At 54.1% G+C, this 14,461-nt stretch overlaps 1 protein-coding gene across 16 annotated transcripts in view; it reads right to left on the bottom strand.

Moving 5' to 3' along the window:
• The window catches only part of Carmil1 (capping protein regulator and myosin 1 linker 1), a 230,180-nt gene that overhangs the window by 135,388 nt on the left and 80,331 nt on the right, over window positions 1-14,461 (bottom strand). For 13 of the 16 annotated variants that reach the window (XM_021734403.3, XM_005337027.5, XM_040282078.2 and 10 more), the window contains 2 exons: window positions 2,669-2,719; window positions 97-156 (listed from right to left, as the gene is read on the bottom strand). The exons of 2 other annotated variants lie outside the window; for them this stretch is intronic. In XM_021734403.3, the coding sequence (XP_021590078.2) occupies window positions 97-156; window positions 2,669-2,719 (111 nt within the window). Of the gene's footprint in view, window positions 1-96; window positions 157-2,668; window positions 2,720-10,802; window positions 10,947-14,461 lie in introns of those variants that run through there. One more of the 16 variants, XM_078020630.1, reaches the window with a different exon arrangement.

The following is a 14,461-nucleotide window of genomic DNA, read 5'->3' as shown; positions in this document are numbered from 1 at the left end:
ACCATCTCAGGAAGCCTTCAATAGTGAAAGCAAAGGGCTTCCAGAATCTGCACTAGGTCATGACCTTTGTGGCTGGCTCCTGCCACTCACACCCACCTGGGCTGGCCTGTTGCAGAAGACGCCATGGATCTCCAGGTAGCTGAAGGTGAGCTCGAGCTGCAGGGGGAGAGAAGGGGAAACCTGTAACGAGGGTTTAAAACACATCATTCGACGTAAAGTGCAATAATCAGAGACCATTCCAGGGCAAAGAACCTTTTAGGTATTTTCTGAGGGTAAACTGGCTCAATATTTCCATCCAGCAAGAAAGGGGCATGATTTATCATATTTCGGCAGAAGCGTCATTCCTCTTATTAAAGGGTTGAGAGGAAGTTGCTCACTTCATCCAGGGACAAACCCAAGGGGAAGCTTTCACAATCCACTATTTACTCCTTGAGAAATGCTCACACAACATGAATCATCCTTTCCCTTTCGGCTTCAAAATGTTGCTTTGGAAAGTCACAGAAGGGAAGCCTGGGGACATAGCTCAGGAAGTCACATGAGGACACAGTCCCTGCTGCATGTCCCCACATTCTAAACGCTGTGTGACACTCTGAGCACCTGCAGGACTCTCTTCCCGTCTTCCACCCACACTCATATACAGAGGTCAGTCAGGATGCAGAACCCGTGGGTACAGTGGCTCACGGAGAGGGTAGAAGCATGCAGGTGCCACCCCACGAGTTACATCTGGAAGGCATGTGGCACCACAGTCACCAGAAGGAAAGTCCAGAGCAGAAGTTCATGCTCTGCAGCTAAAGTTCAAGACACGTGAGGAGCAGGGCTGGGGACGAGGAGAGAACCCAATCTCTCATTATTCATTGAGTTGCTGATGAACGTTTATGAAAAGCCTACTGTGTGCCTGCACTGGACATGGGAAGAGGAATGAGACGTGCACCTTGTTCTCCAGGACTTAAGTGCATCCTCATAGGCACGTATTTTACAACATTCAATTTCAACAGGAGTCTTCTTACCTGTCATTGCCAAGATAGAGCCTGGATTGGGTTTTGAAAAGCCATTTAAATCGGGGAATGGCTTTGTAAGAATAACACACACCTACCTTTGATATTTTAATATAAAACTTATAAACACACTTTCATAGCCTGCTCTTCTGAGCAGGGCCAAAGGTTTTCTTTGCATTAAGCCCACCAGCGGACCCTCAAGGGGCCTCTCTGAGTCACCCCAATTCTGGGCTTCCAATCTCCATTATTCAGGTCTCATCAGAAATGGAGAAGTCAAAGATGCTTGCAAAGCAACCGGAGGGCAGAAGTTTCGTAGATAATCATGCTTCTCATTCCCTCCCCAAACAGTGGTCTAAGACAGGAATTTTTCTAATTAGCTGTATTAACGTCCACTGTTTGATAGCACCCTCTCCTTTTGCACTCAGACTTCACTGCAATGTAAAGTATCCCATTAAAAACATTCTGATGTAGCTGCTATACGCAGGTTTGGGAGTGGACAGCTGACCCTCAGTGGGCATCTCATCCAACAGGTGGGAGCAGGTGCAGACAGGCTTGCTGTGTCACTGCCCATCAGCAATGACAGCAGCCAGCAGTGGGGACCTCTCCAGGGACAGAGATGTGCACCTTTGGTCACTGTGGCTTAGTGAGGTTAATGAGAGGGCAGTCAAGATGCTCCACCTTACCCCAGGGCTTTGCAGGGAGAGGGAAGTGCTGGGGAGCCAGGAAAGACTGGTGGCACTTCAGCTGGGTCCCAGAGAATGACTCCAAGATGACTTCAGGTTTGTTAGCAAACAAAGGGAAGAGAAGTTCCGGCAGAAGAAAGAGAATTTGCAACGACACAGAGGTAATAGAAGGAACCAGGGAAGCAGAAAGTTAAAGGAGTGGGCCCTGCAGCGTGGACCAACAGCGGGGGACGCCTGCCCAGGGTGCAGACAGCCAGGACCGCAGAGGGAGAGAGTCTCTGAGACACCCCCAGAGGCATCTGTGCAAGTTCAGATCAGCCTCTCGGATCTCATCCCTGGCTTTTGATCAGGCTTTTGCTCCAAGCCCCCAAAACTGGTCCTCTGTCCACTCCAGCTCACCCCGAGTCTGAGGAAGGTCAGTGCATTAGAATCACGGGCAGGAGTGGGAGGAAGACGAGTCAGGAGGCAGGGACAGAGGCAAGCTGCCCGAGTACCTTCCCAGGACAGCTCCACAAGTCAAGCTTGGTTGGAACCTCCCCCCCCCCAGGACTGAAGGAAATAAGAGCAGACTTGAAATAGGGGAAACCGAGTCCCGGCAGAGAGGAAGCGCCCAGGACACGGAGCAGGAGACACCCACCACTGTCTCTGGGACACCTTCAGCAAAGAGAGGAGAAGGGAGTGAAGACATCCCCCAGCACCTTCAGGGGCCGGGGGGGGGGGGGGGGGGAGGGTGCACGGAAAACAAGAGTGCCGAGCGTGTATGTGTACATGTGTGTATGTGTGTGTGTACGTGTGTGTGCATGTGTGTGTGTGTGTGTACGTGTGTGTGCATGTGTATGTGTGTGTGCGTTTGTGTACATGTGTGTGCATGTGTGTACGTGTGTATGTGCGTGTGCGTGTGTGTACATGTGTGTGTGCGTGTTCGTGTGTATGTGTGTGCATGTGTACCATGCACTGGGCCCGTGTGGGGCGGGGCCTGCAGACGCTTACCTTGGTGGGGATGCGCGCGGTCAGGAGGAAGGCTCTGCAGGACGTGAGCACCTGAAACACAGAAGCATCCACATCAGCACGCGCTCCGGAGGGGGGCCGGCAGGCCTCGGGGTCGCCCTCGCCAGAGCTGGAGGCTTGCCCCTGCCAACCAGAACAGCAAACGCCCTGCACCAAGGTCCACAGGGGACAAATCCTCCAGGAAATCTCCAGATGAGAAGTCAGCCCGTGGCCAAAGGAGCAGTGGCCTACGAGTGGTCAGGAGGCCACCCCATCAACCACAGACCTCATAGAGTAGCCGGTACTCTTCCACACATCCCTGGCTCCAGCGCCACTCCCACGCTCCCCCTAGGCTCCAGCCCACACCTCGTTCACCTAGCACAGTGGAAACGCAGGCGGGGTCTCCAGGAGCCTGCCGGCCGCCTCCCTGCTGCACTTGCTCAGCCCCAGAGAGAACATTTATCAGGGCTTCCTTCCTATCCTGGCCGGTAACATCCTTCCATCCATCTGGTCCCACACGCCCTGGGCCTTCTTGCCATTTTCCAAGGAACTTCCCTGTCATAAATCCCTACTTCGTAAGAGACCTGTGTGCTAAGAACAAAACGCGCACAGCTGCGTAAGTCAAGGACACTGAGCCCTCAAGTGGTTGGAGGACTTCTCCAGAGTCACATGGCTTTACCTAGACACAACCCAAGGCTCCAACTGCTCATCCGGGCCCAGGCAACCCAGCAGGTGTGCCTGGATGGCCCGCTCCAGTCTCCAGACCGGAAACAAAAGCTACCTTCTCTTCTATAAAATCTGCTGCTCCTGCTGTTGAACAATCTACTAAGAGACAGATGAGGAGCAGGGGGTCAGGCAGCGGGGAGGGCACGGGACGCACAGCCCAGGTCCAGACCTTCCCTTGAATGCCAGCGTCGGGCCATTCACAGCACGGACTTGTGTCATTCGCACTTTTTGGCTTTAGAAGTGACTCTTGCTAAGAAGTGGATCACTGGGCTGGGGATGTGGCTCAAGCGGTAGCGCGCTCACCAGCATGCGTGCGGCCCGGTTCGATCCTCAGCACCACATACAAACTAAATGTCGTGTCTGCCGAAAACTAAAAAATAAATATTAAAAAAAAAAATTCTCTCTCCTCCCCCACCTCTCTCTCTCTCAAAAAAAAAGAAGAAGAAGAAGAAGAAGAAGAAGAAGAAGAAGAAGAGGATCACAAATGACTCCTGACAGTGAAGAACGAGACTCTCATCTGTGACCACCACGACCGAGAGTCAGTCCCTGCTCTTCCCCTAAGCAAGAATCCTTGCTTTCCACTAAGACCCTCGGGGCCAGGAATGAAGCAGCACCGCAGGGCGCAGGCCGGGGAGGCAGAGAGGGAGCAGAGGAGCACAGGGGCTGGTGGACGGGCGTCAGGCAGCTGAGCGTAGCAGCACTGCCTGCAGAACTTAGAGGACATTCTCAGGACAGACATGGCTCAAAAGCACTAAGCACTTCAAACAATGTACCAGGAAGCATCAGCCCAAGAGAAGGCACTTGAGCAGGATGCCCTGTGCTGCCCAGGCTGCGGGGCATGTCCCTTGGTACAGCCTCCATTCACTGAGCGACCCCACGTGCCATGAGCAGACGCCTTTGACCACACAGACACACACAGTCTCGTGAAAGCCATGTTCAAGCAACACCCCCATTTTATAGAGCCACCAGCTGAGACTCAGCAGTGACACTCACTCAAGGTCGCACCATCAGGACAGGAACAGGATTCACACCTGGGGCCATCTGTTAACCCCAAATCGGAGGTTCTTGATGACAGGGCCAGGTGGACACATTACCACACCTGCCTCCACGTGCTCTGCCCTGGCAGGATGGCATAGCCCAGCGCAGGCCACACCGGAAAGACCCACAGAGCTCAAGGCTGCCCTCCTCAACAGCCCAACAGCGAAATTCTGAAACTGTCTTCCCAAATACAAAACGCCCTGAACCTTCGGCCCCTGTGCTAAGCCGCCCTTGGTAGGGCAGCAGTATGCAGGCATCTGCCAACATAATTTGTTTGAAAAGAGACCCATCCCAAGGGAGTGCCGCTCTGGAAGGCAGCAGATAAGCCGAAAAGGCCTGGTGCCGGCTGGTCCCCACTTCTGGCAGCCAGCTAGGTTCCCCAGAGGCACAGGACGGGTGTTAGAAAACATGTAACAAGGTGGGAGTGACATCGGGGATCCAGGGATCCGCAGAGTTGGCCCACCCTTCCCAGGACCCTCCCCACCCACCAGGAAGCACGTGGCAATGTTCTCCAGCAAGAGGAAAACTCCAAGGGCCGCGCCTTCACAGAGCCGAGCCTCACCCTCTCGCTTGGTGCTTGGTGGACGCACACTGAGTTGATCAGGGGGCCGCGGCTCCCTGCTGGGTACACAACCACCGGCAGACCTGCCCCCTCAGCCGAGCTGCCAGGTAGCAGGCACTTCTACTGTAGAGCAAGGGAGTGTTCCCAGGACACGGGAGCCTCAGCACTGAGACCCTTCACCCCAGCAACCCAGGGCTCCGGGGTGGCCCCCTGCCTGGGTGTGTTGGACTTAAATTCTGGCCCTGCCACCTCCCAGCTGGAGAGCTGACAGGGTGGGCTAACTTCTAGCAGACTGCAGGCCGAGACCAGCAAACTGGGAAGCCTCCGACAAGAGTGTGCAAGGCTTCCTCGGCTGGACCAGGCCAGGCTGGGCACCTGAGGCAAAGACACCTGTAGTTCAACCCCAACCCAGCACCAGCTCGGACCAGAACCTAATAAGAGCCCCTTTGACTTGGATTCACAAAGTAAAATCGCGTAACTACAACCGCTAGATTTTTAAATCATGGTTTTTGTCAACAGCAAACAAAACCCAAAGACACTAGGGCATCTCCTGGGGAGAAACTTTCAGCTCCACACTCATGCTTGGCCTTGAAGGAGAAGGATTTTCTTACAAAGTTTAAAAAAGTCACCAAAAAAAAAAAAAAAACAAGACAACCTCGGGCGCAGAGGGAGTGTGTGTTTGGCCAAGGAGCCTCCACCCCAGGGGCAAAGCTGCCCTTGCCCTCCTGGGAAGGCCTCAGGATGCCAGCCCAGCCGCCCCCCCCCCCAACGCCACCCTCTCCCTCCTACTGAAATGCAAGCCGCAGCCCAGTTCCCTGACAAGTCGCCATTCAACTTTTAACTTCAAACATTCACTTTGAAACTTTTACAAAGACGCTTTGTAATGCTCAACTTCACAGTTTAGCAGAGGAGCCTGAACTTTCTGATGGAGAATGTAAGTCTGGGTTGGCCGCAGATTCCCCTCCTTGCACCTTTATTAGAGTGCCTGCTTCAGCGTCTCCCTGCCTGAGCGCCTGAGGACCGAGGCTGCACAGGCCACCCGCGAGCCCTGCGACCCGCCTTCCGCACAGACCCCCGGGAGCACCTTTCCTTGAAAAGTGGCCCTGCACGCCAGACGTTCAACCACCGTCCCATGACCCCAGCATGTTCTCCAATTCACAAGCAAACTAAATGATGAATGCCACTTCATACACTGCCCGCTGTCAAACTCCCAGCTCCACGTGTGACAGGGCCATCGATCCAACTCAAGCACACCAGGTGAGGGAGAGGCAGGCGGCCAGGCTCATTATCACCAGAGTGAGTTACGAGTGACAGAGATGGAGGGACTGTGCAAGGTCACACAGGAAGTGGAGAGAATAAAATCTGTGTCTTGGCTGTGAGCCTCCTAACAACACAGCCCGATGACCGACGTCCTTTCTGGCCAATGCACAAAGACAGACACTACCCCAGAGGAATGCGGGACATGCATTGTAGCGCACTCCCTGCCCCAAGCACCACACGGGATGGGCAGCCGTGGGCGCACTGCCACACTGGGGGTGCCCCGGAATATGCCCTGCCTTCCAGTGAGGGTCCGGAAGCTGCAGCCCACAGACCAAATCCAGCCCCTGCCTGGTCCTGAAAATAAAGTCTGGCTGAAGCCCCGCCACAGCCCCTCGTCCACCGCCTGTCCTGCTCTCGCACACAGCCCAGGGCTCAGCAGACATGTCACAAGGCCTAAAGCACTAACCAGAAAGGGCTGCTGAGCCCCAGTCTCAGGGACAGAGGGCAGACCTTGGGGCTGGTTACCTGGGTTTGGCCCAGGCTTCTGCATTCACGACCTACATGACCCGGGGCAAACCACGGAACCTTCTCTGCCTCGGTTTCCTCCTCTGACACTAACAGAAACGCCGGCACCCAGCTTCCAAGCTGTGGGGCTAACTCCCTTAGCTTCTGTGCAGTGCTCACCAAGAGCCCGCACCTGAGGTCAGCTGTGCGATGTCCACTGTTCTTGCTTCTGTGTAAGTACTAGTGTTAAACTGGAAAGGCGTGTCTGGATTGGGCCCGAGTGAAGCAGCCAGCCGAGTGACCCAACCGTGAACAAGGCCCCACCTCTGCAGGCCTTAGAAGCGGCCGGCTCAGGTCTCCATGCTCCTGCCCTATGCTCTGGGATCCTCCCAGATCCAAGCCCTCCTCCTCTGTGGCTCCAGGGGGCTTCTAGGGTGACAAGGCCCTGGTAAATGCTGCGGAGAGGACCCGAGCCGGCCAGGTCCCTGCTGTCTAGAACAACAGATGCTCGCGCCGGGGACGAGAAGCCACGGTGGCCGGTTTTCCGTGCCAGTGCCTAGCACAGGGGGTGTTCATGCACTGACACCTGTGCAAATCCATTTCTTCTCACCTGGTTACTTCGCCATCCTGCAGAAACGGGATGGTTACCCACAGTTCGGAGCAGTTGTCGTTATTGCAAACTTGGGAAGCATTATCAAAGCAGGAGAGAAGCACACCTCATTTTTCCCACAGCTACTTCAAAGCATCTGCTGTCTGAATGCCACTACATATGGGATCCTCTTCAACACACCAGCTGAGAGGAAATTCTGGAACCTGCCACACCTGCTCTTTGAAAACATTACCCTCGTAAGGGCAGAGCAAGGAGACGGCGTTCTTGCAGACAAGGCTCCCGTGAGAGCTGGCAAGCAGCGGTGGCCTTCTTCAAACAGCGGGTGACTACGAAGGGCTGTCAGGGGCCATGAGAGAAGACGAGTCGGACCCCCGCTCAGTCCCACAGGACCAGGTTTCACAATGCCAGACCCCTCAGCCCTGGGTGAGCCTGGGTGGCAGGTTACAGCACCCCACATCATCGCAGCCATATCTGTCTGAACTCAATTCACAAACAGCAGAGGCACGATGGTTCAGGGAACACGGGAAAAGCACAACAGGACTTCGGCCTTCACACTGACCACCAATGCACGCCGTGCTGCTGCCCACCGCCTCTGTGAGCCGAGGGATACCGGGCAGGTAAGTCACTTCACGTCTCCAAGCCCCAATCTCCTCACTTCCAAGTTGGGGAGCAGGTATCCCAACACGAGAACCAGAGGTGACCTACTGTGCGCTCATCTGTGAGGACACTGATGTCCAAGGAGCCCATACAAGTGTCCTCAGATAGAATACAGCTCTGCAGGACCCACAGGGAAGAAAGACCAGGCCCCTCCGGGGTGTGGGCCAACAGCTAGAAACAGCCACACCCTGAGGCCAGCTCCTCTTGGATCTGTCCAGCACACACCGTCTCCAGCATGTGGCCGGGGTCAGCGAGGGGGCTCCCAGAGGGGCGGAGTCTACCTAAGACTGCAAGGGACGCTCCATTCCCACTCGGGGCTGTGGCCTGAAGGAACCACAGGCCTTGGACACAGGGACACAGACCAATCCAGATGCACTTGCCAAACACCCAACCTCTCTGAATCCTACCTGTGTCACCTCGAAGTGAACTCCAGGACAGCGGCAAGGATCAAATGGGGTGTGTAAAGGGTCTGGCACCACGTCTCTCACACCCGTTCACACTCCATCTGATTCACAGACGATGCTCAGACTGACTGAAAACCTCCCTAGCCACCCGACTCTGTCACCCAGGGATGACGGAGGCTGCACTCGGTCACCCAGGCACTGGCTTTGGGAGCTGGACAGCCCTGCTGGAGTCCAGCTCCACCACTCACAGGCACGGCTGACCGGGGAGGCCTCCCGGCGCCTCCCTCCGTGGTCTGTAAAGTAGGGGACTGCACCTGACCTCACCGAGGGTGAAAAAAGACCACGCCAGGCCACCCACACAGGGTGCTGGAACAGCGCTGGCCACACACCCCGGAGGCTTGGACCTTCTTGTCCACTCCACACACCCTGGGCCTTGCTATGGCTTGAAACTGCGCCAACCTGAGGGTTCTTTTGAGTGCGTTTTTTCTCCAGGGCTGAGTACCAGACCCAGGCCTCAGGCCGACAGGCAGGCACCCTCCTCAGCGACACGCCAGCCACCTCGGGGACTTCCATCAGGCCCCAGCTCTCGGCCCTCTCCTCCAAGGCTGATGCACAGGACACGGGGCGGGCATCACTTAGCAGCTGGTTAGAAATGCAGAACCTGGGCACCGCCAGACCTGGGGAGTGAGAATCTCATCTCACCGAGATCCCCCGGGGTCCCTGTGTGTGTTAAGGGTAGAGAAGCCACAGAGGCCCTGGAAACGAATCCCTCACTCGCTCCTCCCACCCCTGGCTCCCTGTCCCCGAGCAGCAGGTCTCCCCGAGCCTCCCTCTCCGTCAGCACAGCTACCTTCGCCCCACCAAGCCCCGGCTGGAACCCCTCCTCCCTGGTCCACACCCTCCACCCACGAGTCTGCCCTCGCACTTCCCACGCACAGCCCAGCCCTGGCCGAGCCCAGCTGGCTGCCCAGCCCAGACCCCTCCCAGGCTCAAGAGCAGCCGGAGGACAAGGCCACTCGGCCAGCTGACCCCTCCCCGTGCCCCTGGGAGGTTGACTTAGCCGCCAACTTCAGAGAAACAGAAGTTACCAGAACAGATCCACTTGCCGTCCACTCCAAGCCTCCACAGCTGCCTGCACGTCCACTGAAGGGCTGGGGGCCGGGGACCCTGCCCTCACCTGGGCCCTGGCCACTGCAGGAACGCCGAGCAACCAAAGGCACTCCTCCTCCACAGAGAGACGGGTACATCCAGACTCGATCCTTGGAGCCTGCACGACTCCTGCTGCCCCCCATCCCCTCTCCCCTTGAGCACGACTTCCCAACCCAAAGGCTCCGCTCAGATTCACTCGTGACGCTCAGACCTGGCTTCGACTCACAGCTCCGTTTCCTTTGCCGAGGCCCCCCTCATCCTGGCTGCTAGATGCACGGTATGCCTTTTAGCATCCTCTAGCCAGGTTTCTCTGGAGCACTGGACACAGCCCTTCATGCTTGACCCCGTCTTTCCCACAGGTGTGCACCCCTCGGTCATCTCTGGTTGCATGTCCACTCCCAGCTACCTCCACTCCCACAACCTCCATCAGTCGCACGACTCCCCTGTCCACACAGCCCAGGCCTCTCTCGGAACATCAGATCTAACTAACTAACTGGGCTGCACGTCTCTCCAACCCATAAACTCTGCACATCAACGACTAAACTCGAGGTCTTTCTTCCAGGACCTGTCCCTCCTCCAAGAGCCCCTGCTCAGTGACAAACACAGCCATCCAAACTTTCTCTAGTCCAGAATCCTGGCCCTGTCACCTCCACCCCCTGTCTGGAGACCTCCAAGTGCAGTGCAGCCTGCCCACCTACATATGTCTCATGTGCTACCTCCTGGTCCAGTTCAAGGAGCCTCCCACAGATGCCCTGGTCCCTCAAGTCAACTGCCTATGAAAGACCTAAACCTGACCTTTCCAGAGACCCACATGGAGTCAGGTCCCTTCTCTGGGGCACACTGGGCCCTGCCTCCCTGCTGAGCCACACCACACCCCGGCCACACTGGATGCCAGTGAGGAGTAGGCCTCCATGGCAAGGGCTCTGCCCAGCCGGTGCGTCCAAAGCCATCCCATCAAGCTGTCCTTTCCCGCTAGCTGGACCCAGCGCCCGAGTCCGCCTTCAGGTCCCACCTAGGACTTCAAGTCCAGTGCCTCCGCTCTCCCTGTCACGCTCTCACACTCTTCACAGACACACACGGTCATTTCAGTTATTCGTGGGATCCGGCTCTCAATACCCACCAACCCCATCAGACTGCAAGGTGCCTGGGAGTCCCACCTCTGTCCTGTTCAGAGCTCTGCTTCTCAGGGCCCAGTGCAGCGCCCAGCACAAGGGTGGTGCCCTGTACCTGCTGAGCGAGTGGACACAGCCTTGCCATTCTTCCAGTGTCCACTGAGAACACTCAGGACCTAGGAGGCCATAGGTGCTCCGATCTGTGAACCCGATGATCAGCTTCAGTTCTGCCTGCTTCGCCTGCTGCCTCTCGCTGACTGGCACATCCTTCCTCTTCCATTACTGGTCACATCCTAAAAGGAAAGTACCTAAAAACCTGCTGTGTGCGGATTACCTCAACCTGCTTCAAACCAGTCCACTACCTGATTCCCAACTCCCCGCCAAGATACAGAATGAAGAAAAGATAAGCTAACGGAGCAAAGGGTACAAGTGCCACCTGCCGACCTCCAGCCCTTGCCTACTGGGTCCCAAAAATGAGTCCTTTGTTACAGAAGGACGGCTCAGCTCTCCCCTCTGCAGCTCTGGGGTCCTCACATCAGCAACGGATGCAGGGCAGGTGAAATGTACTTTAATGGAGGATTTCAGACAGCTGAGGGAAACATCTTGATTTTGCCCTTGATGATGTCAGTAGGGCAACTGAGTCAAATCCAGAAAAGTCAATTTATAGAGAGTAGATCAAGGTACCGAAGGGGAAAACTTGTACAATATATAGAAATCATCATAATTTATTTTATTGACCATGAATTTTAGTGACAGGGCCACCTATCTTTCAAAACCAGGACCTGCTGAAAGGGCAAGCTAATGGGAGCGATGTTGTTAATTTTTTTTAAACAGCATGTTTTTATCTCTGGAAGCTTCAGGTGGATGAGATCGGGCTATGCGGAGAAGCGCTTGAGGGAAACAGGAACACTGCTTACCTGTTGGAGGAACCAAGCACCTGGCCAAGTGGCTCAAAGTTTCAGGATAAACTGTGGAGCCTCAGGCGCAGCTCGTTAAAGCCACAGGGAGCTGTCACACAAAGAGCAAATGAGGCGCAGTGCTAGCAGCGCCCCTCGCCGAGCCTCCTCTCCCCTGCCAGGTGGGGAGCAGCTAAGGGTAAGTGACACTCAAGGGCTGGCTCTCACTGGTGCCGAGAACAGACTGAAAGTGCCCAGGAGGGCACAGCGGAAGCAGGGAGCCAGGGCAGGAGCAGCTGCAGCCATTTAGGGATGTGTGCAGGCCGTGGGGAGCCCTGGGAACAGGGAAGGGCGGGCAGGCTCTGGGTGTGCACTGCGGTGGAGCCCTGGGGGGGTGTTAACAAGTGCACTGGAATAAAAGAGGGGATTCCCTTGTTAGAGGGGACACTTCAGTTCACACTCATGAAATAACCACACAACAATCAAGTTGGCATGATTAACTGGCTCCTAGATTGGTCTCCCAACATGGTGCCTGTAAAGTAAGGGATTTTTTTAAATGAAAGAAGTGAGAACTGAAAGCACAGAGATCGTTCCGGGACCTTCTGAAGATGATCAAATTGAAGGCATGTTCGTTCTCGGTACAGGAAGAGTGTCTGCTGGAGTTCAAATCCCAACCCGGGCCTCAGGGATTTCCAACACACACTGGAAACACGATCATGTAAAACAAGAGTCCACTCAAATTCTAAACAGCAACCAAGGGAAGAGGAGGGTGGCCAAGTCCTCTGGCCTCTTCTCATCCCCCCCACAACAGCCATCTCTCATGGAGCCTTCTGGAATGTTCTGTGTTTGCACATCCTGAGGCAGAAGGAACTAGCCACAGGTGGCCGCTCATGGACATTTTGAGGGACTAGTGTGACTAGGTAACTGAATTTTCTATTTAATTTTACTTATGTTTTATTAACATTTTTATTAATTTACCAATCACTAGGTTACTGTGGCTAGAGGCTGTTGTATTAGACTGAGACCTCTAGAAGTCACTAAACTTACTACACAACAAGACACTCCTGAATCCTATGTTACCCCTTTCCTCTTGAATTATATAATAAGGGTAAGTTCAAAAGAGATCCACAAGATCTGAGAGTCTATGTCCTTTCTATTATCGTCCTCACCTACCACTGAATTCTCCCATTTCTGCATGTACTGTTGGAAAAGAAAGGCTGTCTGACTTGGTCTTCACCGTTTTTTAAGCCTGTGTCATTGATTTCTGCATGCGACTCTGACATTCTGGAGGCCATCCGTCATCCTAGCAATGCCATTCAGAAGGAGGCTCCCTTCCCTGACGTGTACTCAATGCCAACGTTTTAAATGTCACATAAAAATAGACAGAAAAGTCCTCCTGTCATTGAAGTACCCTCCTGCTCCCAGTTCAAAGCACTTCATGGTATCAGTTATCTTGTTTTTCCTGCCAAGATCACGGTGAAAAGGCTACTATTAGCTAATCTCATGATTTTTCAGTTGGAAAAAAAAAAATCAAGGCAGAGAAAGATTAATTACAGTCCGTTCTCACAGAGTAAATCTACAGCTTAATCAGAAGAAAGGAGGACGACTCAGGAAGGTAAGAAGAGGAGGATTACTTGAAAATGAGAAAAAAGAAAACTACGTGCAAATCCTTGGCTGCCTGATTCCAGCGGGCGGGAGCCAGATGGGCTCTGGGAATCGCCCACCAGGAGGGGAGGCAGCGGCACTGTCTGTCCTGTGGCCCCTGCCTCAGCCCTCCACAGGCCCCACGAGGCCGGAGGCCCACACACACAGCGGCAGTGAGGAGGGAGAGGTGGGCGGCGGGGACCAGGGACAGAGCGGAATCCACTGATCATCACTGAGTCCTACCAGGTTCCAGTGACAGGGCAGCACTGGTGACTAATCTCCTGGCCGACAGCTGGAGAGTGAGCTTCCATTAATCTTGCCTTTGAAACCCTCAGGCTAAGCCCAGTTATGTCACTGAACTGCATGACCCAGGAGATGAAGAGGGCAGTTCGGTGAGTTCAGCGTGGATCTTTGCAGTCATCAGCTGAACTTCATCATTTTGAGAATGAGGAAATTGAGTCCCAGGGACACCGACACTTGCAAAAGAACACAATTTCACCAGCAGACAAACCTGAGCAGCTGTGTCCTGTCACTACGACGCAAGGGACTGCGTCCTTCATGAGCAGGGATTTTTGTTGTTGTTTGTTGTTTTTTTTTGTTTGTTTGTTTGTTTGTTTGTTTGTTTTGGGTACTGAGGACTGAACCTGGGGTGCTTGACCACTGAGCCACATCCCCAGGCCTTTTTTATATTTTATTTAGAGGCAGGGTCTTGCTAGGTTGTGGAGGTTGGCTTTGAACTCTGATCCTCCTGCCTCACACTCCTGAGCTTCTAGGATTACAGGTATGTGCCATGTATGAGCAGTTTTTAAAAAGTTGACAGCCCTTACTATGTGCTCCAACATGTTCCTAGAAACTTTACGATTAGAAAAGCTACAGGTTTTGGGGGGGGGGGGTATTCCCCCATGGCTAGGGTGTTAAAATTAGCAGCCACATTCCTAAGTGACATTATGAAATCAGAGCTGAGACACAATGTCAGAAAAACAAAGACAAGCCAACATAAACATTAAGATAAGTTTACATTGTTCGCATCAGTTCCTGTGAAATAAATATACTAAATACGCTAAATATGGGAACAGACTATGTGTCAAAATGCAAGAAAAGCGTAAAACTAGAGGTGTATCATAAATCTTCACCAAAATGAGTACGTCAGCTATTGTTCTTGTTTCTGTTTTAACTGAGAGGGCTTCTCCCTGAGGATTTGGGTTGGCCTACTCTGCGTGGGTCCCTTTGATGA

Source organism: Ictidomys tridecemlineatus, chromosome 8 (genome assembly GCF_052094955.1).
Source record: "Ictidomys tridecemlineatus isolate mIctTri1 chromosome 8, mIctTri1.hap1, whole genome shotgun sequence".
In the NCBI taxonomy this organism is placed as follows: domain Eukaryota; kingdom Metazoa; phylum Chordata; class Mammalia; order Rodentia; family Sciuridae; genus Ictidomys; species Ictidomys tridecemlineatus.
Note: the sequence above shows the minus strand (reverse complement) of the source record. Positions and strands in the feature narration are given on the sequence as shown.